At 41.1% G+C, this 27,958-nt stretch overlaps 1 protein-coding gene across 1 annotated transcript; it reads right to left on the bottom strand.

Moving 5' to 3' along the window:
* On the bottom strand, positions 1-27,663 carry LOC104662724 (guanylate cyclase soluble subunit beta-2-like). The gene is given in 14 exon segments (XM_030922222.1): positions 1-98; positions 179-330; positions 3,260-3,414; positions 9,475-9,621; positions 10,207-10,355; positions 14,044-14,259; positions 14,262-14,285; positions 14,288-14,365; positions 17,690-17,906; positions 18,919-19,022; positions 20,281-20,392; positions 21,885-22,072; positions 23,282-23,381; positions 27,562-27,663. Coding segments are annotated over 14 exon segments (1,842 nt in total).
* Positions 27,664-27,958: the final 295 nt, after the last annotated feature.

Raw genomic sequence — 27,958 nt, 5'->3', positions numbered from 1 at the left:
TCATAATAACCAGGATACAAGAGAAGAGTGTTCAGGGCAAGATGGTTGAACTGAGCCTTGGAACTTGGTGGTGGGCAGGGACACCATCTGTGTTGACCCTGCAGATACTAAACATATCTGAGGTGGTTAGTGGAAAAACTACTCAACACTAATGGCAAAGCTTCTCTTTTTTGCTTACCCTTGTGATCAAGTGGGGTTTTAGATCTCTGCATGATCTCGTCCTCTGTGGCATTCAAGTTCTGGATCAAAAAGTGTGTGGTCATTTTCCCTTTACCTTTCACTTTGATTTCACCCCTCTCAATGATTTCAAACCCTTGATTTTTTAAGGCACTGCACAGAAAAAAAAATGCATCAGACATCAATGATTGTGGGTCTGTAACTCAAGAGTTGGCTACAATGCAAAGGACTACTCAAGAAGAAAAGTCCAGGACACAGGACACACAACAGCAGAGGAGGGAGGATCCCAGACATCAGCCTGCTGAAGGGGGACAGAGGCCGTGGGGAAAGTGAGGATGAGATATTCTGAACAGGATGCCACAGGCCAAAAGAGAGCACAGGGACCCACCAGAACCCTCCCAACCCTGCCACCAATTTTCCTCCTTCCAGCTCACCCCTCATATGGGCATCGCTCACGTTTCTACACACCGTGCTGTCAGTGCCCATGTGAACACCACCTTTCATGCTTCTGCCACGTAAGGCTCTTAGGTATCAATACTTTTCTTTCCATCTTCCCCAAGTGCACTATATACCCCACGCTTGCTACTATGCTCGTCCTAACTACCCAAGCTTTCTCCACCATAATTTCTGTCTGCAGAGGAACTGAAGAGGAGGACTATAGGGTAGGGACCATGAAAAGAGACAAAGCTACAGAGTAATTACAAAATGTTTTCCTGTTTATTTATTTACTGGCCACCAAGTGATTTTGGAGAAAAGCCAAAGAACCACTCAGACCAACGAGTATTCAAATTCATGACCACCTGCCTCGGCAGTCCATCGAGCCTTCCCTTGTCCTTGGCCAGGTTGGTAGAGAGTTCAGACCTTCACCACACTCCTCATGTGCTCCCATTTGGCATCTGCTCCCCTCACTTATATGCTGGTGGCTGTGCCTCCTACTTTATGCCCTGATTCATCTACAAAATTACATTAATTACAGGTGAGAGCCTGTGACTTCTCACCCATGACCACACCATCCTGTCCCCCAATCTCCGAGGATGAGGTATCTTTCTTGTCCAGGGGCTCCTCACCCATGCCCCCTTCCCACCACCTCTGGGCCTTGCTCCATTGGCCACCCCACCCTTATCTTCAGCTCCCACTCCATTTGCCTTCCTCCTTCTGCTTTTCAGTGTGCTTATGTCTCTTCCATCCTAAACAGAAGCAAACAAACAGCCTCTCACCTGCTTTAATCCCATACAAATTTTCTCTTCTTTTTATTCTTCAGCCCAATGTCTATCCCACCATTCTACTACAACCACTTTTGAGAATGTCCCCAAAACCTCTAGTGAGTATTTTTCCATCCTTATTACTACAATTGACATTTTTGTTCAATTCCTCCTTCCTACAGTCATCCACAAGCGTGCTTCTCACCCTGAACTCTTCTGGTCCTTTCTAACTATTTCTTCTCCTGTCTCTTCCCTGGGCTCCTCTTCCTTCTATGCCACTTAAATGTTGGTTCTGCACAGGATTTCTTTCTTTTCCCACTCTTCTTTGCATACTGCATCCTTCCCTGGGTTGATCTCATCAACTCTCATGACTTTAATTACCACCTATATGTTGCTTACTCCAAGTCTGGATCTTGAACAACTCAACTCCAAACTTCATCCATCCATTTTGTGGTACCTCTAGCTGAGTGTTCCACAGTTCCTTTGAACCCAATGTGTCCAACCTGAACTCATTGTCTGCCCCTGTGATCTGGGATACTTCTCACTTGTCCCATTGCAGATGGCAGGGCCACCATTCGAGCCCTAGTCACCCAGAATGGAGACCCGGGCTCCTCCCTTCTTCTCCTCCCCCATTTCTAACTAGTTTAGCTGGTTTTATTTTCCCCCATATTGCTACCACTAATGTTCTGATTCAGATCAAACTCCTAACAGGTCTCATCTATCTCATTTTCTGGTCCTCAAGTATGTCCTTTCAGGGTCTCTAGAGTGGTCAGTGTCAAATAGTACCCTGACCCTGTCACTGTCTTCAACCTCACTCTCCTTGGGGGCTTTTCCTCACCTACGGCATAGGGCCCTTGCCCTTCAGCAAGGCATGTGCAGCTGTCCACTCCTGTCTCATATTTTCCAACACAGAAAAGCTCAGGTGTTTATAGTTCTCTGCACCTCTTCTACATGTCAGCCTGTACCTGCTTTTTACTCCCAATACCCCAATTTTGGCTAAATTTTACTCTGGAACTCCTTTTTCAAGATTCAGCTCAGGAATCTCCTTCACAAAGCCCTTTTTTATTACTGGGTCAAGCACCCTTGCCTGGGCTCTCATGGCACCCTCTGTGACTCCCCTGGGGATAAGAGTGCAGCAGTTACAGGGAGGACTGTGTACCCTGACTTCGTGGGCTGCATGTAGGCTATTCTCCTTCCTAGCCTACCTGGTCCTGAGGCAAATGATTAACCTTTTTGTGCCTTTTCTTTCATGTACATAATAATAATGTATCTTCACAGAGCTGTTGCAACTGTAAATGAATTAACATATGAAAGAATTTAGAATAGAATGTGGCCTATTGTAAGTGCTCAAGAAACTGCATTATTTTATGCACATATGTATCATTGTACTCCTCTCACTTTAAAAATAATTAACTGCAACTTTTCTTTTTTCTTCTGCTAGACCAAAGGTCAGCACACTTTTTATATAAAAGACCACAGAGTAAATATTTTAGACTTTGTATATCATATGGTCTCTGTTGCAATGATTCAACTCTGCCTTTGTAGCATGACATCAGCCATAGACAATATGTAAATGAAAGCGCATGGCTGTGTTCCAAGAAAATCTTATTTACAAAAATGAGCAGCAGACTAGATTTGGTCTGTGGGGTTATAATTTGCTGTTCTCTGAACTAAACTACATGCTCCTCGAGAGTAAAAACTGTGTTACAGTTAGAAGCGCAACAAAATTTATTGTCTGCCACAATATCTTCTGTAAGCCATTGAGACATGGAAGAAAAAGCACGAGTTTCCTCCACTACCCCATCCCACAGCTGCTAGGCACTCTATAAGTTCTGGAAAGAGGGAGGGACAAAGGAAGTCATGAATAAATGGAAGGTTACCTGTAGGCTGTGGGGCTGAGGTGCACTTTGTTGGGAAGCCCATGACTTTCCATCCCAGAAGCTATGTTCACAGTGTCACCAAATAAGCAGTACTGTGGCATCTTGTCTCCTACAACACCTGCTAAGACTGGTCCAGTGTAGATCCCCATTCTGATCTGTACAGAGAGAGCATCACTGAAAAGAGACCATCTAATACTCTTGCTTTTATTTGTAAGTTGAGATATAATTTACATAAAATTTTTAAAAAACAGATAGTAAAGTGTTTAGCTCCATGAGTTTTGACAAGTGCTTATATCCCTGTAACCGCCAGCCAAAATAAAATGTAAACTAGTTCCATTACCTTGCAAAATTATCTTGTGCACCTTCTAGTTAAGCTCTCTCCCCATCTTCTTCAGCAGAGATAACTACATTCTCATTTCTTTTCTCTCTCTCTCTTTTGTTTTTTTTGTTTTTTTTTTTTTTTTTTTTTTTTTTTTTTTTTTGAGATGGAGTTTCACTCTTATTGCCTAGGCTGGAGTGCAGTGGTGCGATCTCAGCTCACTGCAACCTCCGCCTCCCGGGTTCAAGCAATTCTCCTGCCTCAGCCTCCAGAGTAGCTGAGATTACAGGCGCCCGCCACCATGCCCGACTAATTTTTGTATTTTTATTAGAGATGGGGTTTCACCATGTTGGCCAGCTGGCCAGGTTGGTCTCGAACTCCTGAACTCAGGTGATCCACCTGCCTAATCCTCCCAAAGTGTTGGGAAAATAGGCATGAGCCACTGCACCCGGCCTTTTGTGTTTATTTTACCAAAGAATGATTTGCCTGTCCTAGAATATCACATATGTACAATCATATAGTATAAACTGCTTTTTATCTGGTTTCATTTACTCAACACAATGTTTTGAGATTCATCTATATTGTCTTACGTATCAGTAGTTCATTATTTTTATCACTGAATAGTATTCTATTGTAAGAATACACCACATTCATTATCCAGTCTCCTTTTCATGAACATTTAGATTATTTTTCAGTTTGAATCTATTAAAATTAAGGCTGCTATAAGCATTTCTGTACAGATATTTTTGTAGACATGTTTTCCTTTCTCTTAAGTAAATATCTAGAAGTGGAATTTCTGAGTCACAAGGTAGATACATATTTAATTTTACTTTTTAACAAAACAAACAAAAAAACTACCCAGCAATTCTCCAAAGTTGTTTTACTGTTTTACATTTCTATCAGCGACGCAACACTTTCAGATGCTCCCATTTTCACCATCGTTTGGTCTTCTCGAGGGTGTGAAATGATATCTCGCTGTGGTTTTAATTTGTGTTAAATTGGTGACTAATGATGTTAAGCACTTTGTCACACACACATTGGCCGTTCACATATTTTCTTTTGTAAAAAGTCTGTCCAAATTTTTGCCTGTTATAAAAATTGTGCTGTGTCTTTTATTGTTAATGTGTATGAGTTGTATACATATATGTATGTATTACAAATATTTTATCAGTCTGTGGGTTTGTGTATTTATTTTCTTTAATAAGCAGAATTTTTAAATTTTGATGAATGTATTCATCTGCTTAGGCTGCCATAGCAAAATACCATAGATTGTGTAGCTTAAACAATGGAAATTATTTCTCACAATTCTGGAGCATGGAAGGCCAAGATCAAGCTGTGGGCAGGGTTGGTTTCTCCTGAGGCCTCTCTGCTTGGCTTGTAGATTGTCCACCTTTTTGCTGTGTGTCCTCACATGGTCCTTCCTCTGTGCACATGCATTCTTAGTGTCTCTTTATATCCAAATTTCATCTTCTTATAAGGACATCAGGCACATTGCATGAGGGCTCACTCTTAAGGCCTCATTTTACTCAGTGAAGGCTCTAGCTCCAAAGACAATCATGTTCTGAGGTACTGAATACTAGAGTTTCAAAATAAGAATTTTGGGTAGGATACAATTCAGCCTGTAACAATGAAATTTATCATTTTTTTTTTTTTTTCCCTTCATGGTCAGTGCTTTCTGTGTCTTATCTTAAAAAAAAAAAAAAAAAAAAAAAAAATCATTATTTCCCCAAAGTCATGATGCTATTCTTTATTTCCATCAAGAAGCTTTATGATTCTAGATTTTATTTTTAGATTTGCGATACATATCAAATGATTTTTTTGTATATGGGGTGAGGTAGAAGTGAGGTACATTTTTTCTTTCCATATGATATTCAATGGTACCAGAATCATTTTTTTAAAAACAGGTTGCCTTCCCCACTCAATTGTTTGATGCCTTGGTCAAAAATCAATGGACTAAACGTGGAGTCTATGTCTGGACACTCTGTGCTGCTCCAGTGGTCTCTTTTTCTATTCTTCTCCCAATCTAATTCTGTATTTTTTTTTACTGTTGCTTTAGAATAAGTCTTAAAATTAGTTGTGTACATCCTCCAATTTTGTTATTTTCTAAGATTGTTCGGGTTAGTCTAAGTTCTTTACATTTCCATATAAATTTTTATATTAACCTATGACTGTTTTCTAAGAAGCCTGCAGGGATTTTGTTTGGTATTCTGCTGAATCTATACATCAGTTTGGGGAAAACAGACAGCTTAAATATATTGAGTTTTCCAATGAATATGGTGTATGTCTCCATTTAATTAGGTCTTCTTTAATTTCCCTAAGCAATATCTTGTAGTTTTAAGCATAGAGGTCATGTATATCTGTTGTTAGATTTATTCCTAGAAATCCAAATAATTTTATTTTCTTTTTATTTCATTTTTCAATTTTTTTGTCCTTAGCATATAAAAATTTAAATAATTTTCCTGTATTTATGCTATGACCTTGCTAAACTCATTTATTAGACCTTGTAGTTTCCTGTAGTTTGTATAAGATTTTCTAGGTGCACCATTATTTGTTCTGTGAATAACGATAATTTTATTTCTTCATTCATTTCCAAACTTAATGCCTTATATTTCTTCTTCTTACCTTAGTGCACTGGGTAGGGTTTTTGGTATACTTTAACTAGAAGTGGTTGTCTTTGTGTTTATTCTGCCTGGGTTTGCTGAGCTCTGGATATGTGCATTGATAGCCTTCATATTGAAAAATTCTTGACTATTATCTCTTCAAATATTTCTTCTTACCCATTCTCACTCTGTTCTTAGTCTAGCATTTCAGTTATGTATATAGGAGTCCATTTGATATTGTCCTACAGATATAGAGTGTCTTGTTCCCCTTTTTCACTCTGTTTTCTTCTTCGAATTTCAGTTAGGATGATTTCTATTCCACATTCCCTGATTTTTTTCTCTACTGTGCCTAGTCTTTGTTAAGCCCATAAAATTAATTCTTTATTTCTGATTTCTGAGATCATTGTTTTCTATTAGATATAGATAGAGATATAAATATAGACAGTATGTATGTATTTCCCATATCTTCACACTTGTTTTGCCTCTTTTAGACTCTTTAAAACATTTATCAGACTTATTTTAAAGATTCTATCTGATAATTCCAACATCTAGGCTATTTTTGGACCTGCTTCTATTGACTATTTTCTCTATTGGCTGTCCACTATATTACCATTTTCTTGATTCTTCTTGCATCTCATATTTTTCATTATTTAATTGAATGATCCATATTGTGGGTGAAAATACAGTAGAGACTGACGTAGATAACATTTATCCCCCAGAAAATGTTACATCCCTTCAGAATTAGGCTGCTGGAATGGGGAGTAATCTAATCCATATTTGAGTTGGGTCAGGGCTTTTCTGGAAATATTGGGAGATTCCATGCACCACAGGTTTCAAATATTATGAAGGCTGAATCAGAACTTTCAGTACAGCAGAACTTAGAATCTGAGCACCAGCAAGGCTCTGAGGACCTTGAGTGCTGTACAGCCCATCCACCAGCTTTTGGAGTTGTAGGAGATCTCCTTCTCCAGTACAGTCCAACAGTGAGATTTTCAGAAGTCTCTTTGCTCTTCAGTCCCACCCTGGCCCTCTGCACTTTGGGAAAATTTTCTCTGCCATTCCTCCTTGCCCTCAGACTTCAAAAGGTCATCGTAGTATACTTGGTGAAGATGAAGAGTACTTCAGTTGGATTTCTCTCGGTTATTTTACTCTAACATTAGCCTTTAATGGGCCACCGCTTTGCATTTGGGAAAGGCCCCAAACACCTCAGGGACTCGGGAGTTCTCTCAGCTCTCCTCTCCTGTCCTAGTCTTTGGCTGACTAACTCCCTGCACTTGGCCTATGAGGAAGAGTTGGTAGATGGGTCCAGACTCTGTGTCTGCTGCTCTCTGGCATTGTAACCTGTTGTTTCAGCCCTGTGACCATTAAAAATCCACTAAAATTTAGACGGGCTTATCCCTACCCTCACCTCTGGAAGATTACTTCTTCTGCTGCCCTGCCAGGATTGAATGCAATTATGAGGGTCTTCTTTTTGAAAGGGTTTGTTACTTCCTGGAATTTAGTTTACTTTGATTCCTTTGCTTTCTGGTGGGAAATAAAAATAAAAATAAAAAATAAAAAACTACTAGCATGGGAGCAACAGTCTCTTGCAGCTTTCTACATCCTAATCAGGCTGCTTGTTGTTTTTACTTGCTAGATTTTCTTCTCCTTGAAATAAAATTGTAACTTCCTCTAGAAAAAGAGGATTCTCTGAACCCTTCAAAGCACCTAGTAATACTGTCTCATACATGGACGGATCTCAGTAAATGTATATTAAAGCTATATGAATAAAATGATAGAATATCTCAGTGCAAAATAGTTTTTTAAATGTAGAAATGGCAGCATAATTCTGTTAAGAGAGAAAGTGTTTCCAGTTCGTTCCCCTACATCCTCGAATAAACCCATATGATATGCTTTCTGGTGGATATTTAATGATGCCCCTAATTATGTCCATATTCTTACCTTGGAACTGCTAACATCTTTTCCTATTTTTTTCTTGGTAAATCCACCTTGTGTGTTTCCCAGAATTCACTGTCTATTTCATTCTTATTGGTGTAGCATTATTTTCATCTCTGGTGCTATGCCCCTTTCATACACACATGCACACACACACACACACGCATGCACACACACGCATGCACACACACATGCGCACACACACACCACACTTTCCATTTTATTTTTATTTTTTCACCAGTGACTTATACAAGGGTCCCTTAACTGAAACATTTATCTCTTATCTAACGTTCTTATATCTCTTCCCTCATTACCTCCCATCCTGATTTTTTATTTATTAATTGGATTTTTATTCCACTGATGCACACAGTGTTTGCAATGAGTCATTATGGCCGCTGTCTTGTTCTTGTGACTATCTAAGGCCAGCTTCTACTTAGAAGACTACAGTGAACTCTGTAGCCATGAGCTGCACTGTTTCTCAGCTTCTAACTCACCATGGTCAGAGTAAGTGCAGCACATTTTCAGACTGTCCTGTAAAAAGGTTATAATGTGGAAAAATCATAGTCCATCTTATAATTGGCTTTATTTTGAATTGACTCATTTATTCCGAATTTCTGATGATATTAGCAAGAGAAGGATCTAGAAATCAAAGGCAGACAGACGCCACTCTCAGCCATCCTAGGAGCATTAGGATCTGCTGAGCCAGGGGAGGAGGACATTCATTTTTCATCTCCAAAACTGTTCAACTTTTAGAGTGTGAACAAACTTCCAGACTTGGAAACGTACTTTTCTGTGAGAAAGGCGAGCAGATGTCTCGCTAGTGACCACGTGGTGGAAGGAAAGCCATTCTGAATATCTTATGGCATCACGGTGCCTGGCCTGCTGACTGCAGGCAGCTTCACACCTCAGCCTGAGTTCTGAACCTGTCAGATGGCATGTTGGAGACACAATTTCACAAGCAGGAAAAGTTGGCTGCTCAGTAAACCTGAACCACTTGTTGAAATGCTTGAACAAAAAAGCAGGAATTATAAATGAGCTGGGTTTTAAGATGGATTGAGCCCTGCTAGATAAATAGGAAGAACTGCTCAGCACTGTCCTAAGTTACTGACAAAGGAAGCTTACAGTCAATTGTAGGAAAACCTTGAGCACCGCAGCCTCCTCTGAAATTTGAGAAAAGTTGAGACTATAGTAGCCTTAGGAATATCTCTATTAGGAACATATGCAAGAGAAGAAAAGGACTAGGATGCATTACCCATTTTAATGATGGCAACTTACCCAGTAATCACCTAAGCACATAAGCAGAATTCTACTTTTGTGTGTGAGATGTTTGGCATTAAACCAAGTACTCAGTTGCCCTCTACCTGGATGGGTTCTCCAGTAACAGGATTCATCACTTCCTTTGCAGAAATTCTCATCCCCAAGGCAAAATTAGCCACTCTTTGAGCATGGCTTCCAGTAGGCACTGGTACACCTCCTACCACCATATATGCATCTCCTATTGTTTCTACCTGTCAGGAAAAAAAAAAAAATAGGTATTCAGAGGGTTTCCTTCATGCACTAAACATGTCACTACGCTTTTTTTTTCATTTTGCATATATTGACAAAGGGACTATATTAAAGCTGGTGATGGATTCTTTGCTAAGGGTATGAAGAGCATGAGGGAGGAAGTGAGAAGGAAAAGGACTCAGGAAACAACCATAAAAGAGCCCAAAGGCCTTTCTGCTTTGGGTGGAAACAAATTCCAGAGAAGAGGAAGGTCCTGGGGTAGTCATGTGATGCCATATATGAGATAACACATTGTTTGGATTCGACTTTCTGCTGAATTTAGGAGTAGGAGAACGATGCTCTAGGGCAATGGTGTTTGCCCTTCAAGGGCACCAGAGTGCCATCTTAGCACTGAGTATTGTAAAAAGAATTCCTAAAAACTAGAATTCCTAAAATACTTCCAATTCCCTTTCAGCTCTTATTCTGAGCCCACACTCATCCACACCAAACCCCAGACCAGTAAAGACAGAGGCAAAGGAAGACTTAGAATCAAGCACTTGCCCTGCATGAGCACACCATGTAACACCCCACACTGCACAGACGCTTACTTTATAGACTGCGTGCACACTGGTTAATCTGTCAAACTTGGAGTACATGGAGTTCAGCATGTTCACTATTTGTATAGGTTCACAGGCAGCACAGATGTCAGTAAATGTCACCACATCGCTGAAAAGAATCGTGCAGTTTTTAAATTCTCCTACAACAGAAACCAGGTATCAGTGAGAACCAAGGAGATAGACTAATAAGTCCATGAATTCTGGATTCAGAGGCCCTTTGAGAATCAAACCTGCCTGTGCCTTGTGGGAAAAGGAGCCAGACACCATTCCCCATTCAGCATCACTCAGCAAACGTTTACTGAGTGCCCGCTGCAAGCTAGTCACACTAGGAGAATCATATCACAGGGGGCAAGCAGACCAGGCCCTCACCCCCAAGGAGCCCGCAGTCGAATGAAGGAGACATAAAAGTGAACAAATGCTTCTAGTAAGATGCAACCAGTGCTGTGGGAGGACAGAAAGGGCTCCTAGTAAGTGGATCAAGCAGAACCTGAGCTACAGGAGACCTGGGGACAGGGCTGACAGAGACTGGTCACTGTGAAGTGGTAGCTCCCCGTCTTTGTATGGCAGGGAAGCTACCTTGTCCTCAACACTTGCTCGTAAGTCATGCCCCTGATTCCACCTTGGCCCCCATTCATGCTAACTTCCACATAGCAACCAGATGCCCTGTTTATTTTTTTATTTATTTATTTATTTATTTATTTATTTATTTATTTATTTTTTGTTTTGTTTTGTTTTGTTTTGAGACAGAGTCTCGCTCTGTCACCCAGGCTGGAGTGCAGTGGCCGGATCTCAGCTCACTGTAAGCTCCGCCTCCTGGGTTTACGCCATTCTCCTGCCTCAGCCTCCCAAGTAGCTGGGACTACAGGTGCCCGCCACCTTGCCCGGCTAGTTTTTTTTTTTTTTTTTTTGTATTTTTCAGTAGAGACGGGGTTTCACCATGTTAGCCAGGATGGTCTCGATCTCCTGACCTCGTGATCCACCCGTCTCGGCCTCCCAAAGTGCTGGGATTACAGGCTTGAGCCACCGCGCCCGGCCCAGATGCCCTGTTTAAGTCAGATCTCCCACTCTTCAATCTCCAATCTTGCATGACTTCCATCACACTTAGAGTGCAACCCAATGCAACCCAGGCCTGACCTACAGAGGAGGCCCCCCACCTCTGTCCCTGCCGCCTCTCTGACCCTATGTCCCTCCAGCTCCCTCCACTCTGGCCACACTGGCCTCATGGGGTTTCTCCAACATGCCAAGGACCTCCTGCCTTCGGGCTTCTACACCTAAAAAAAGAGGTGTTTCCTCTGCCTGACACTTTTCTCAAATATCTACAGGGCCTGTTACTCACATTTCAAATGTAACCAACTCAGGGAGAATTCTCTTGACCACCCTGTATAAAACAGCCCCTAGACTGGCTATCCTCTTAGCTTGATTGCCTTTCACCCACTCCATACACATGTGACATGATATATATATATATATTTTGAGACAGAGTGTCGCTCTGTCACCCAGGCTAGAGTGCAGTGGCACGATCTCGGCTCACTGCAACCTTCGCCTCTTGGGTTCAAGCAAATCTCCTGCCTCAGCCTCCCAAGTAGCTGGGCTGTCCTATAGGCACACACTGCCATGCCCGGCTAATTTTTTGTATTTTTAGCAGAGACAGGGTTTCACCATGTTGCCCAGGCTGGTCTCAAACTCCTGAGCTGAGACAATCCACCAGCCCAGCCTCCCACAATGCTGGGATTACAGGCATGAACCACTGCGCCCGGTCCAATATTTTGTATGGAATGGTTTATTTGGTTTTTGTCTACCTCTGCATTAGAATACAAAGCTCCATGAGATGGGAGACTGTCAGTTTAGATCTCTGCTGTATCCCAAGCACCTAAAGCAGGGCCTGGCACATAGTAGATGCTCAATAAATATTGAGTGAGTGAATCAATGACTCCTTGAACACAGCCGGGTGTCTTCTTTGTTAGTTAAGCCTCTAATTGTAATTCCCCCTTCGTGGAACTTTCTCTTCTCCTTGGCTTCTGGCCTATCATCCTCTCTTCACATTCCTCCTAGCTTTCTGATCTCCTTGTTTTATATCTTTCCTTGGCTTCTCAACCTTCTTAAGTACTGGATGTTCCCTAAAGAGTAATACTCCACTCTCTTCTCACTTCCTGTCCTCTAGGTGATCTTATCCACCATTCACAGAGTCTATGATTAACCCCACCCATATTGCAATAACTCCCAGATGAATAGCTCCATGCCACAATGTTCCCTTGAGCTCTCACTAAGATTCCTACCTCTGATCATCCTATGTGGAGTATCCCACAGACATCTCCAGCTCAGTGGTTCTAAAATGGACCTTATCATTCTCCCCCAACCCTGCTCTTCTTTCTGGCCCTGTCTTAGGATAAATCATCCCATTTTTCCATGCAAGAAGCCTCAGATCCATGCCTGCCCCCTCTGTCTTACCTTCCCCATCTGGTCAGTGGGGAAATCCTGCTGATTCTTCCTCAGGCTGCCCTAGTTCAGGCCTCTACCATCAATCAGCTGCGCCCTTACGGGCTTTCAGCCCCACCTCACGCATTCACTACACTACAGCCCAAATCGGATTCATAAAACTCATCATGTCACTTCCATAATAAGAAGAAACTTCAGTGAATTCTCACTGCCTACAAAATAAAAGAATTTCCTTTTCCTTAATAGTCCAGATTAATCACTGCATCACCTGAACCTCACCCTACCCACTCAGCCTCACCAGACCCCACTTTTCCACATACCTCATGCTCTGGGAACATGCCCCATGGTATTTATTTGCACATTGCCTTACCTTTGCTCTTAGTAACCCATTCTCTGGAAATGCCTTTTTCTTCTTTGCTTGCTGAAATTCAGCCTCAAGGCCCAACTCAAGTGTCACACACTTTTGAGAGGTGCCTCCACAACCCCAACTGGCCACCCTATCTCTTTCTCTCCTGACATCTCTTTATTATTAATTTCCTTGTTCCTGTGTTGCCATAGCACCTTATGTGATGGAAAGAGTATGGATTTTGAAGTTAGATGGCCCTAACACAGTTACTTTCCAGCTCTTTCACGTATCAGCTGTGCTGAATGTCAATTTGCTCAGCAATATAGTATGGACAATACCACCCTCACAGAAATGTTGAGAAAATTTAATGAAACAGCACATGTAAAATGTCTAACACAGATCCTGGCACAATAATTGCTCCTTAATGCAAATTAATTTCTTTGCCATTGGTCATTTCTACATCCATTAATTTATTCTGCATATATCTATCAAACTCACAAGTCTGTAAACTCCTCTGTGTCCCCAGATCTGGAACAGCACCCTGGCACAGAGTAAGTTCACCAGGCGTGTCTGGTGAATGAACACAGTCCCATGACAAATGGAAAGTGAGTTCAGGGTAAACACGGCATCCCTGCCTCCATAAATAGTATACTGTCCCAGAATGGTCCTCAGAGGAACCCTGTGGTTTAACCAGTGTGCGAGTGTATTATTTTTAGTTACAGTTAAGAACCCTACTCATTGTCACTGAGTAATGAGGCCAGTCTCAGGATACATCCTTACATTCTTAGAGAACCTAATGTGTGTGTAGTTGACAACCAATTTTATATAATTCATGTTTTACTCCTGTATTATTTTTATTATTATCAATGTAGAGAGAACAAAGCTGAGAATACACAGGTGGAGTAATTATCCCAAGATCATGTCACTTACAAGTGACAGAACCAGAATTCAAAACCACTTCTGTCTGGCTTCAAAACCTGTGGCCCTGACCACTAAGACATACCACCTTCTGCTCAGAGGTCCCTGTGCAGGAGAGGGTGCCTTACCTGCAGACACCTTTTTGCCCTCCCTCAGCTGGTTGGCCACATGTTTGGGCAGCATGGCATAAAGCAAGGTCTCTGTTTTTTTCTTTTCAGTGGCCAAGTGCTTGGAGAGGACCCGTAGCCCTTCCTTCTTCTTCATTTCCAGCTGGTTGGACAACTCTATCTTAGCCAGCCGCTGCTGGTTCAGGAGGATGAGATCCTTGGTGGTGTCATCGGGTCGATGTCAGAAAGATGCATATTGAGTCTTCCAGCTCGTGCAGGCTGCGGAGCTTCAGAGAGCACAGGTACACCATGCACTGCATGGACTCCATCCAGATCATCTGGCCTTGCCATCATGGAGAGAAATGCAACAATATTGTATGTCACCAGTAGGGGCTGAGACGAGCTCGCTAGACAACCAATCATCTCCCACACTGTGTGCTTCTAGTCACTGCACAGTCACACTCCTCTTTTACCCAAGGTCCATGAGACCTTACTCATCTCCCCTCTTTCCCCAACAGCTCTGTCCATTGCCTCCATTGAAGTGGCTCCCATCTATCAAGGGCCTCCATACTACTGATACCAACACAAGTTTCTTGGATTTTTCTTTACTCAGCCCTTCTGCTGTTTGATGATGTTAACCAGACCCTCCTTCCTGAAATCTCACTTCCTAGGACTTCTCTGCACTGCTTTCTCACTGAGATGTCCCCTAATTCTTTGAATTTTATTTACATTATTTTAATCTCTTTCCTTAAACGTTAGTGTTCCTGAGGGCTCTGTCTTGGTATTCTCGTTTAGCATCACACAGCTGCATCCTACACCATGCTGACTGAATCTGAATTTCCAGAGAAACCTTGCTTCCTGAACTCAATATGTGTATTTCTTTAAAAATAGATATGTTTGTTGTTATCGTAAAAGCAGTACACATTCATTGCAGAAAACAAAAAAAAGTGAAAGAAAATAGTAAAAATCACCCACAATCACACCACATGGATAATTACTGTTAATATTTTGTAGTGCATCTTTGTTTTACAAAAAAAAGAGGGATTACATTGCATCTTCTTTTCATAATCTGAATTTTTCACTTAAAATATATAACATATTCTTTCATAGTATTAAATATAGATATGCATCTTAATTTTTGCTGGTTACCTTGCTCATACTAACTATTAAATAATAAGTTAGTATTGAGTATATTATATCTAGTTTATCATTGTATAAACAACATTGTGATGAATAAGCTTGAGGCAGTCTTTGTGTATAATCATGGTTAGTTAGTTTGTTAAAAGATATATTCTTAGACACGGGATACTTAGACAAAGAACATGCTCATTTTTAAGGCTTTTGATACATATTGCCAAAATACCCTCTAGGATGATTGTGAAAATTAATAACTCCATAAACATAAACTGTTCATGGATATCTGAACTGAACTCATCTTCAATCCCCTCCACAAATCTTCTCTTTCTATTAGTTCTTTCATTACATATGTAGTTAGTCCCTGCGATGAGCCAGGCATACCGTTTTAAGCACTGGGGATACAGCAGTAACTCAAACTGACAAAAATCTCTGCCTCAAGACATTACATTATATCTTTTTTTCAGTTAATTGCACCTTCATCACACAGTTACCCAAGCAAGGAAGCTAATAATTATCCCAATGATTCTCATCCACCCCCCACATCAGGTCAGCAACTCCTGCCTTAATTATCTCATGAGTCTATCCTCCAACTGCCACCCCAGTGCCACTGCCGGAGTACAGCACCTTAGAGCTTCCTTCCTGCACTCCAGAAGCAGCCTCTGTCTGGCCTCCCAGGATTCATTTTCTCTACACTCTGACCCATCCTTCACACACCTCCAGAGTGATCATTCTAAAATCAAATCTGATAATGGCAGACACTTCAACATGTTTCCAGCTGCACGATAGAGTTCAAGTCCTCATCTTGCCAGCCTCCTCTCCCATCACTCCACTCTACACTTCACTCGGATTCCCAGAACATGTCATTCTCCCGTCAGACATCCCCCCAGCTCTGCCTGTGCTTATCCCTGGAATACCTAATCATTCCTCTGATAGAAAGATAGCTCAAAATGTGTGCCCTTTCATGGCATATACAAAAATTTGCTCAAAATGAATCAAAGACCTAAATGTAAGAGCTAAAACTATAAAACTCTTAAAGGAAAACATAGAAGTAAAGTTTCACAACATCAGATTTGGCAACAATTTCTTGGATATGACACCAAAATCACTGGCAACAAAAGAGAAAATAGATAAATTGGATTTCATCAAAATTAAAATCTTTTGTGCATCAAAGGACACAACCAACAGTGAAAAGGTAACACACAGAATATATTTGCAGATTATATATCTGATAAGAGGTTAATATTCAGAATGTATAAGAAATTCCTACAACTCAACCGCAAAAGCAAACAACCCAACTAAAAATGGACAGAAGACTTGAATAGACATTTTTCTGAAGAATAAGTAGAAATGGCCATTAAAGATTCTCAATATCAATAATCATTAGAGAAATACAAATTGAAAGCACAATGAGATACCACTTCACACCCATTAAGATGGCTACTATCTTTTAAAAAGCAGACAATAAGTGTTCATGAGGATGTGGAGAAATTGGAACACTCATCCATTTTGATGGGAATGTAACATACAGCAGCCACTATGAAAATCAGTATGGAAGTTCCTAATTTTAATAAATTAAAAATAGAATTACCATAAAATCCAGCGATGCCACTTCTGGATATATATTCCAAATAAATGATGGCAGGGACTCAAAGAGACATTTGTACACCCACACTTATAGTAGTAGTATTATTCACAATAGCAAAGTGGTGGAAGAAACTCAAGTGTCCATTGATGGGTGAATGGATACAGAAAATGTTGTATATTCATACAATGGAATATTATTCAGCCTTAAAAAGGCAGGAAGTTCGGACACATGGTACATTATGGATGAACTTTAAAGACATTATGCTAATTGAAATAGGCCAGTCATAAAAGGACAGGTACTGTATTATTCCACTTATATGAGGTATCTAGACTTGTCAAATTCATAGGAACAGAAGGTAGAATGCTGGTTGCTAGGGAATTGAGGAAGGACAAATGAGTTATTGCTTAATAGGTAGAGTTTCAGTTTTGCACAATATAAAAAAAGTGCTGGAGATGGATGGTAGTGAAGGTAGTACAACATGTGAATGTGTTTAATATCAATGAACTGTACATTTAAAAATTGTTAAAATGGTAAATTTTGTTATGTACATTTTATTCAATTAAAAACAAAATGTGTGCCCTACTAACAGTGAGTTAGATGATCATGTTACTACATAAAATACAGACATTAATTTAATACCAATAGTACCTCATACATTCTGAAAATTTTGGTAACATCAGAATTTTATAATTACATAATATATATAATTTTATATTTATGTATGTAACTATATTACATATATAGTTTATGTCTAACCCAGAGATGGTTGAGGAAATAAAATATATTCTTTACAGATCAAGTCAAGTGGAAATGTCAGAAAAAAGAAAATGTGTTCTCAATGTAGCCCCTAGCCCACTTTTTAGGAAACTGGAAAACTTTGCATCTTCCCTTTCTGATCAATCTCTCAAATAGGCAGGGAGCAACAGGAAAGGAGTGAGTGATTACCTCGAAATTTGAGTGTGGTCTGACTTTACCATGCTACAGGCATCATTTCTCTTCATGTCTTCAGGACAAATTGACTGTTGATAAATTTGGGGATGCTGAAAATGTTGAAGGTAACTTGAGGATGAATGATGGAGAAATACTCATCCAGTTGAATCTTCTGGGTTTGGAGTCCTGGCATGTACTTCTGAATGTTCACTCCAGCTTGCTTCACCTGTAGCTATCCACAGAAGACAGATACAAGACAGGAATAGAAGGTGACCCCCCTCCCCATAAACTTCCCCTTGGAAATAACGTTCTAGCCATGTTCTGTGGCTCACTGTCGGGAAAGGGGGTCAGTAATGGAATCAACATCATGGAAGTAATAATTTTTTTTGAAACAATCAAATCTGTGCTAATGTCTGAAAGAGAAAAGAATAGTATGAGAGTGCTCAGAGGCTAAACTAAAGAGAAATGAGGTTACAGCTCTCTATTGGGCTAATAGTTCCTCCCGAGCTCTGAGACAACTCTCTCTCTCTCACTCTCTCTATCATTTGCTAATGAAGAAACTAGCAAATTCTATAGCATTGGCTCTATTACCCAGGTCTGGATGAAGAAATTCATCAAGGGGGTGGGGGAGATGCTTTTCACTGCTATCTCCAGTGAACACACAGAAGGAGGAAGTAAAATAAGTGTCCTTTTAATGAGTTCCTAATCAATTCAGTTGACATACATTTTATCCATGGAAATAGATTAACAATCAAACTTAAATTGTTATGCTCACAACTCTCACAGAGCAGTGGCTTGAGTTGGCATGAGCGCTTCCCCATGTTCAAGATGCAGAATGTGAAGCTGGGTGGGATAGAGACATACCTGGTGGCCACAAGGATGGGAAGAATTCACGGGTAGAATTCCACCCTGTCGTTGCTACTGATTGTGTTCTGCTGTCTGTTTATGTAGTGAATTTTAGTGTCACTTCTTTTTCCCCTTTTTTCTAATGGTAAACTTTCCCATGCTTTTACTAGTTCAAACCTCCCTTTCTACCCTAGCAAGAAGCTCCTGCATTCTGGATTCTGGAGGATACCACAATACGAAAAGGAAATCAATAGTCCTGCCAGGGTAAAGCCTAGTCTCCCAAGTCCTGGGGATTTCTCAGGGACTTGAAAATCTCCACTGTTCATGAAGGACTATAAATCATGCTCACTTCCCTGGCTTAGCCCCAATCCCAAGCTATAGAGGGAAGAGTCTCTTACTGATTCATCAAATACAATGTGGAAAGGAAAAGCGTTGCAGAATGTCTTCTCTTCAATCCAGAGTCTCTCAGGATAAATTGGCTCAAAGGCGTTCATGAGATGCCCTGAATGTAGAGAAAGTACTGATGAGAAGCAGCTCCTGCCGCCACCCTTGCACAGAGCAGAGCTCAGGATAGGGATAGTATCTAAAGTGTTTCACAAGCAAACTGCAATCCCACTTCTTTTGCATGGGCTCCCTCAGCATCTCCAGATGGCCACGGCAATTCTTCTTCCAAATTAAAACAAACAGAAAACTTGCTACCAGGTTGAGAAGCCCTTCTGCCCCCTGCCAAGTTTCTGCCTGCCGCTGAAGAGTTTCTGGGCCAATTGAGTACGTCTCGCCATGAACACAGAGTCGGCATTGAAATGGTGACAGCCAGACAATGAGCCAGCAGAGCAGAGCGTGTGCTCTGGGCCCAGCATCAGGGACATTTGCCATGGAGCTTTTTAGACTGACAGTTTTGGGTGGCACGTGAAAATTTAACCAACAGTCCTATTTGGCAGGGGGTAGAGATTCGAAATGGAGCCTTTTTGATATGAAAATCTCCTAGACAAAGGATGTCAATTGCATGTTTGACTCACTTGCCATGGCTTGAAGGACGCAAAATGCAGCCCTTTGAGCCCTGCAGACCTTCTCCCAGATGCGTGTCACCTGGCCCATTGAGCCCTGACACAGAGCACCCTAACTCCCTTCTCTCAGTGGATCAGAGCCCTTATTCAGATTCAGGCGTTAGGTGCTAATCGTTAGATGGGCTCAGTGCCCACAGGGCTACCTTAGCAAGCCTAATGCCTGCATTTTGCAAATGAGAAGATGGAGACTCTTGTCCAGGGTCACACAGCTCCTTAGGCACAGAGCCAGAAACTTGCTTTCTTGGCTCTTGATCTAGTGGCCTTGCTGGGTGACTAGGGTTGCTATCCACAGATCTCCAGTCCAGAAATGTGTCCAAATGGAGAAGGCCTGACTGCGGAAGAGGAGCTGTGGAAAATTCATTGTTTCTGATGGCACATCAGTGCTCATCTTCCTTCTCTCCACTCATCACCTGTTGGGAGTGATTCCAATTGTGTCTCCAAAAACTTTTTCTTAGGACAGGAGAGACGATGTCTCCATGTGACCCAGCACAAATAATGAGAGGCAATGGAAGGACAATTAGAGCCTGGCATTTTAAAGTTAAAAACCATGGTCGCCAAGTCCAAGTGTTGCAGAAACTAGTGCCATGATAATCGCAGAGGGCTTGGCCCCGTCAGTGTACACTGGCAGCTACTCCCGAGAATCAAGCAGTCTTTCTGATCTCAGAGCTGAGCTTGGGAGAACCACTCACTTACCTTTTCCAAACATGACCATGCTTCTCACAACATCCCAGTGGGATTTTTTCACAGGACAAGCAGAAACATTCAAATATTTCTCCTTCATCCTGAGGAAAGCTGCCTGGAGGGCCTGCAGATGGCAGGGAGATAGGCACCTGGTCACATGACTGGAGAAGCACAAACCCCATTTGCTGTGATGGGGTCCACTTTTAACTAAGGAACTGTGCCATGGCCAGAGGAACAGCATGAGGGCTTACAAGATCAATTCTACCAAGATTTTAGCCTTCCCGATATTTTTAAATCAAATTAGTCTTCATACTGTTTCTCCATTAAAGAAAGCCATAACTGTTTAGAAAATCTCAAGACGGAACTAAGATGCTATCTGGCAAGAAAATCATGCATGAACATTTCTTCCTGTGGTTGGAGATTCTGCAGTGAACAGACTGAGGTGGACTTTGAAAATACTCTAAGGAATCACAGACTAATCCTAATCTGAGTATTTTCACAACCTATGGTCATGGAGAGCTATTCACCTAATGTAGTGGTAACCTAAGCAGGTAATGGTCACCCTACCAGGTGCAACTGAGGTGGCCAAGTACAGGGTCTTGAGTTGACTCAGGACCTATGAATGGTTCCAGCTGCAGAAGTGGGCACTGAAGACTGGAAAGATCAATTTAAGGATTGAAAAAAAAAACCATCAAGTTCAAATTTCAAATCCTTCATATGGTTATTCTTATAGGTGAACAATTTTCCAGGCTCAGGTACATTCCAGAATGCTTCTCAGTATATATCCACTTAACCTTAACCCAGCAATCCTCAACTGGGAATGATTTTATCCATTACCCCCACTATGCGGACACTTGGCAATGCCAGAAGACATGTCTCTTTCTTTCTTTCTTTCTTTCTTTCTTTCTTTCTTTCTTTCTTTCTTTCTTTCTTTCTTTCTTTCTTTCTTTCTTTCTTTCTTTCTTTCTTTCTTTTTTTTTTTTTTGTTTTTGTTTTTGTGCCACAAATGAAGGGAGGAGGTTCTATAGTAGGAAAAGACCAGGGATGCTGCTAAGGACACTATAATGTAAAAGACACACCGTCAACACCAAAGAATTATCTGGTTCAAAATGTCAGTTGTGTCAAAATTGAGAAGCTCTGCCTTAATTCCACTATTAGAAGGTCCAGTCAGTCTCCCGTCCAAGCACTAACCAGGACCAACCCTGCTTAGCTTCCAAGATCAGTCATGTTCAGGGTGGTATAGCTGTAGACACTCATAAGTGGAAGTTGAACAACGAGAACACATGGACACAGGGAGAGGAGAATCACACATTGAGGCCTGTCAGAGGATGGGGGGCAAGGAGAGGGAGAGCATTAGGACAAATACCTAATGCATGTGGGGCTTAAAACCTAGATGACGGGTTGATAGGTGCAGCAAACCAACATGGCACATACATATCTATGTAATAAACCTGCATGTTCAAAACACGTAACCCAGAACTTAAAGGAAAATGTAAAAAACAAAAACAAAAAAATCAAAAGGTCCAGTTGATTCTGTTGTTTGCATAGATTTTTCCAAGACTGATAGCTCTACTTAAGTGCAACTGTTCTTTCTAAAGGCATAGCAAACCCAGTACCTCTTGGTCTCTCTCGATGCACTGACTGTCTTGTAGCCTTTCTGACTTTGCCTTTCTCATCTTCCTGTGAGCCTTCAGAAACACAACATGCTCCTTCTTCCCTGTCCTCTCCACTTCTTCATTCATGTCAAAAATGTCCATGGTTACCTCAATGTCAAAGAAGTCTTTGGCCACAGCCTCAATGATACCTGCAGCAGAAGGACACCTATTGTTGAGGGATGGCCGAAGGCAATTTTATCAACAAAAATTGTAAAATAATCAAACTGTAAAACTTCTGATGAATATTCTGAAGTTCACCAAGCCCAGGCCCTGCTTCAAATCAGACATCAGCGACAGCCAATTAAATAAAAATATGCAGAGACTGAAGTTATACATGTTTGGATACCAAATATATCCATGCCACTTTAATTTCTAGTTTGGCATCTATTCATTTGTTTGTTATTTCAGGTAGGCATTTAACTCATTAAGCAAACAAACCTAGAGATAATGTAAGCAAAATTCAGTTGTAAAAGCATTAAGGATCAAGTTTTTAAAAGTGTTCCTCTGGGCATCTATCCCAGGGTTATATACAAAATACAGGGAAAGCGCCGGGCGCAGTGGCTCATGCTTGTAATCCCAGCACTTTGGGAGGCCGAGGCGGGCAGATCATGAGGTCAGGGGATTGAGACCATCCTGGCTAATACGGTGAAACCCCATCTCTACTAAAAATACAAAAAATCAGCCAGGCATGGTGGCAGGCGCCTGTAGTCCCAGCTACTCGGGAGGCTGAGGCAGGAGAATGGCGTGAACCCAGGAGGCGGAGCTTGCAGTGAACCGAGATCACTCCACTACACTCCAGCCTGGGGGGACAGAGCGAGATTCCATCTCAAAAAAAAAAAAAAAAAAAAATATATATATATATATATATATATATATATGGAAAGCATGCATGAAGATGTTCATGATAGCATTGTTTACAAAAGCAAAAGATTAGTATCAATGGAAAATTTAATAATAGGAGATTAGTTAAGATAATTACAATATGGAATATCATTCAGCCATTTAATATGTGGTTTTAAAGATTATGTGGAAACATGCTTTTTCTACAATGCTAAGTACAAATAAAGAGTTGATACAAAATAATATATGCAGAATTATCACAGCTATGTAAAAACCTGTATAATTTAAAATGTTGAAAGAAAAATACAAATTATTCGTTTTTGTGGAATTTTGGAAACTTATTTTAAAAGCTCAAGGACTTTGGGAGCAGTGGTCAAGATGATATGAAGTCACACATTCTAAGAGAGTTTTAACTTCTTACCCGTAGCCAGCTATTAGCCATCCTGGAGAATCTGTGGGGAAACTTTCCTCACTTCAGAAGCCCCATAGCTCTGCGCTCAGCTAAACCATTTCCATACCTGGTACAATATGGCAGAGACCACTTCTATCTGAGTAGTAATGGAGAAACATTTTCCCATCTGCTCCTCTCTCCACACGAAACGACGGTGCATGCATCTCCTAATTAAAAGACACACATTTTCCCCAGTGGACACAAATTGCGTAAATTATGCTTTTGAGGCTTCCTACGGAACTATATCCCAACCCTCTCTCCAATCACATAAAAATTCCCACTGTTTCTGCTCCTGTATGTCAGGAATTTTATACTATACCTACTATACTTTAAACAACCCTATATGGCAAGTACTAGTTCCATTTTAAGAGGAAGAAACTGAGGCTTAGGGAAGGTAAACCTAGGTTAATGGTAGAACAACATTTGATTCCCAAATGAGCCTTTGCACCGTGCCATGCTGTTTCTACCCATATTCCAAAAGCAGTTGCCTGCTGGTAACAGGAAGCCTTAGTGAGTTTCTGCCACACTTGGCCTGTCACCAAGTGACCATAGGCATCTTCACTTTCCAACACATCGGGGAATCAGAGAATTTGCAAGTAGAATTAATCAGTTTCTTGTTCTAAAAGGATAATGTCATCTGTGATGTCAATTTGAACATTTAGAAAGTAGAACCTTCCGCCGGGTGCAGTGGGCTCATGCCTGTAATCCCAGTTCTCTGGGAGGCCGAGGCGGGCAGATCACAAGGTCAGGAGATCGAGACCATCCTGGCTAACACGGTGAAACCCTGTCTACTAAAAATATGAAAAAATTAGCCGGGCATGGTGGCACACGCCTGTAGTCCCAGCTACTCGGGAGGCTGAGGCAGGAGAATCTCTTGAACCCAGGAGACGGAGGTTGCCGTGAGCCGAGATGGCGCCACTGCACTCCAGTCTGGGCGACAGACAGAGCAATCTCAAAAAAAAAAAAAAGTAGAACCTTCAAGGATACATCAGAAGAGATCCCCTTTCTCCAGAAATGTTGACATTCAAGTACGTATCATTTTACAGTAAATGAGATGTATACTAGGGAAGAAGAATAGAGACTTTGCCTGGGGGAGTCTCTAGCTAGTTAGTAGACAGTTCAGTACCCTGGACACACAGCTTTTGGCCATGAGGGAATAGATAAAGGAGATGGGTTCCTTCCAAGATCTTTGTCATCTTCCGGTGAAAGGTTGTTAGTGAAAATGGGTTTCTTTTCTTTTCCCCAAATACTTTTTTATCTTTTTTTTTTTTTGAGGTAGGGTCATGCTCTGTTGCCCAGGCTGGAATGCAGTGGCACGATCACGGCTCACTGCAGCCTCTGCTTCCTAGGCTCAAGTGATCTTCCCAACTCAGTCTTCTGAGTAGCTGGGATTACAGGCACGCCACCACCATGCCCAGCTACCTTTTTTTTTTTTTTGTGGAGATGGGGGCTTTGCTGCGTTGCCCAGGCTGGTCTCAAACTCCTAGGCTCAAATGATCTTGTCCACCTCGGCTTCCAAAAGTGCTAAGATTACAGGCATTAGCCACCATGCCCAGCCCTCAAATACTATTTTTTTTTTATAATTTCAAAAGTGTGTACCTAGAGAAAGTACATATATTTATTTGTATGTATGTGTGTTTATATCTTGACAAAATGTAAAGAGTAGTTGAGGCAGCACATATAAAAAGCATCAATAAAATAGGAAATTAACAGTTAATTTTAAAATTATATCCAAATCTTACATAGTGAAAATAAAGTAACAGAATACAGAGGCCTGAAAGAAAGTCCACGTGATCCTGCTTCATGCCCCTCACTCCTTAGCCCCTGCCCAGAGACACTTCCAAAAGTTTGTGCTTTTAGTTCTTCTGGTCAATGTCACTAAGTCTCTAAATAATATAGTTATACTTTTATTTCTTGCTTCAAATAGGACTTTTTAAAAGTGGAGAATCAGGGCAAAGAATAACAGAATAAAAAAAAATTTTCCTAAAGAGACAATCTATAATACTTTGCCCAGAATAAAGCACTATATAGCTGTTAGGTAACATTACAGAACAGAATAGAAAGCCCAGAAATAAGGCTCTACACCTAAAGCCATGTGATATTTGACATGTGTGGGTTTGGATCCAGCTCAGCCACCATGCCTGGGTGATTTGGGGACAGTTACTTGACCTTTCTGGACCTCAGTTTTCTCATCTGCATAATAGGAAAAATAAGACTGCCAACTCTAATGGCATCAGGAAGATAAGTCAATGTTGACACATTACTTAGCCCAACACCTGCCTCATAATTAGCGCTCAATAAAGGTTAGCTAAAGCATAAGAAGATTAAAGGCTCAGTTATAACCAGAAATGTATGCCTCAAAGGCACTGTCAAATTACTAGACAGACACAAAAAAAGTGAACATTATTTTAATTTGTTATTTTTGCCTAAAGAGACAATCTATAATACTTTTCCCAGAATAAAGCACTATATAGCTGTTAGGTATCATTGCATGTATCTTCTTCCAACTTGTATATTATAATATTTAAATATTTTATTTATCTCATTATATGCAAAATGTCCTCAAATACCACCAGAGAAGTTCTATTCTATTGCTTCTCCAGCATCACTTATAAGTGAGAGCTAAACATCGAACACACATGGACATAAAGATGGCAACAACAGACACCGGGGACTACTAGAGGAGGGAGGAAGGGATGGGGGTCGAGGGTTGAAAAACTATTGGGTGCTATGCTCACTACCTGGGTGTCAGGATCAATCATACCCAAATCTCAACATCATGCCACATACCCATGTAAAAATCCTGCGTATGTACCCTCTGAGTCTTTTTTAAAAAATTGAAATTGTAAAAAAGCAAAGAAAAAAGATCATAGAATAAAAAATATATGCAAAAAAAATATTAAAAGGGCCTAACTGTATTTCTTTATGTCCTGATTGTTGTGCTTTAGCTAAGAAATTGAAAGGAGGTTGTCATGCAAATTATCGTAATTATTAAACTGGCCATATTGAATAGAGAGAAAAGAAAGGGGAAGGAATAGAGTTATTATTTATTTATGGAAAGCTGATTTTTCTGGACTGATTACAATGCTAGAGACTTTTACATCCTATCTCTCATAATCCACATATTGCTATGAGGTAGGTTATTTTTTTCCCTACTTATTTCTTTTTGGCTGTTTGTGTCCAATACCTTAAAAAGTGCTTGATACATACTATCACTCAATAAATATTGGTCACCCAATAAATATTATTAAATAAAATACATTGAGATTCAGAGACCGCAACTAACTTGCCAGAATTGCATAGCTGTTAAATTGTAGAGCCAGTGGGACAGCCTCGTGGGCCCATCTGACCCCATAAGCAGGGCTCTTTCCACTCCCTCTACCCTTGAGTAGTTCACATGATAACAATAGGACAGGCCTGGCTATTCATGCCCAACTATTCATGACTCGTAATTGAAGTCAGTTAAGGCTTCCAAGCCTCTGATTCCTTATATGGAAAATGGAGAAAATAATACTTTTCCCATGTATTGTCTATGGTGGGTGTAAGGGTTGCTGAGGCTTTTTAACATCCACAATCCCATTTTGTCCCCATGACAACCCTGAAAGGGAGGATATGAACACCAGTATAGAAATGGTGAAGGAAGATCTCAGTGATGTACAAAGGCCCTAAAATTAAACTATTTTCTATAAAGTAATAAACTGTTATTATGATATATATAAATGCTCTTTCACCTTTTCTTGTCTAAAAAATAAAAGAGAATCTAGATATTTGAATTTCCAGTGATCTCTACAAACAAGAAACCCAAGGAAAGAACTCCAGGAGGGCATATCCCAGTAGGGAAATTAGTTTCCTAACACCTCAGTCGGTCACCCATGGGTTAATCAGAGTTGGATGGTTTCTGATTCTGGCTGTTAGCCCTGTCAAGTCTTGCCTTCTGATACATGAATAACATGAATCTGGCTGCATATGCAATTTATCAGCTCCATCCTGGCCAGGAAACCTTAGGAGAGCTTTTGCAAATGCACTGAAACCTGACTGTTTTCCAGCCTTTGTTCCAATTGTAATCAGTCTCCAGGATTTAATTCCAAATCAACACCACACCCTATCTGAAAAGGCCATCCCTTCGGTTTTTGTGACCCAGTTTATAAAAGTGGCCAGCAGGTGTTTCTTTTTCATTCTCTTCCAAAAAGAACTCCTGGGCCCACCAATACTAGGTACCAAGGATTCTGCAGATGGGAGGGTTCTCCTGCAACTGCACCTCCGTAGGGGGAGGCGGGGAGCTGGCCCAGGACTGCCACAGTATTTGCTTCCTCTTGGGCAGCCAAGACCAGACTCAAGTGGCCTTACCTGATAAGAGAGTGCCAGGTAACTGTGGAGGGCATCCAGGTTTTCAATAAACTCCATGAGATTTCCTCCCAGTGTCCGTAGCATCCTGTCACAGCCAGACATCTTACAGAATTGAAAGAAGTATTCTCCAAAGAGTTTCAGGATGGCTTCCATGGAGACACCTGTAGAAACCAAAGCATGCCCCCTAAATAAATCCTTGGGAGGTGTGTGTTCTCCTTTGCGTGGTCTTCATTTATTTCCAGAGGGTTCACATCCTGGCTGTGTGACACTATTGAGCTACTCTCTAAGCCGTCACTTGCCTCATCGGTAAAATGCCAATAACCACATTGATATCATGGGGCCTTTGTGAGGAGCCCAGTGCAGCCTGGCACTGGGTAGGTGCTTGTGAAACATGAGT

The sequence above is a fragment of the Rhinopithecus roxellana genome, chromosome 18 (genome assembly GCF_007565055.1).
Source record: "Rhinopithecus roxellana isolate Shanxi Qingling chromosome 18, ASM756505v1, whole genome shotgun sequence".
NCBI classification, from domain to species: domain Eukaryota; kingdom Metazoa; phylum Chordata; class Mammalia; order Primates; family Cercopithecidae; genus Rhinopithecus; species Rhinopithecus roxellana.
This window is presented reverse-complemented; position numbering and strand designations above follow the sequence as displayed.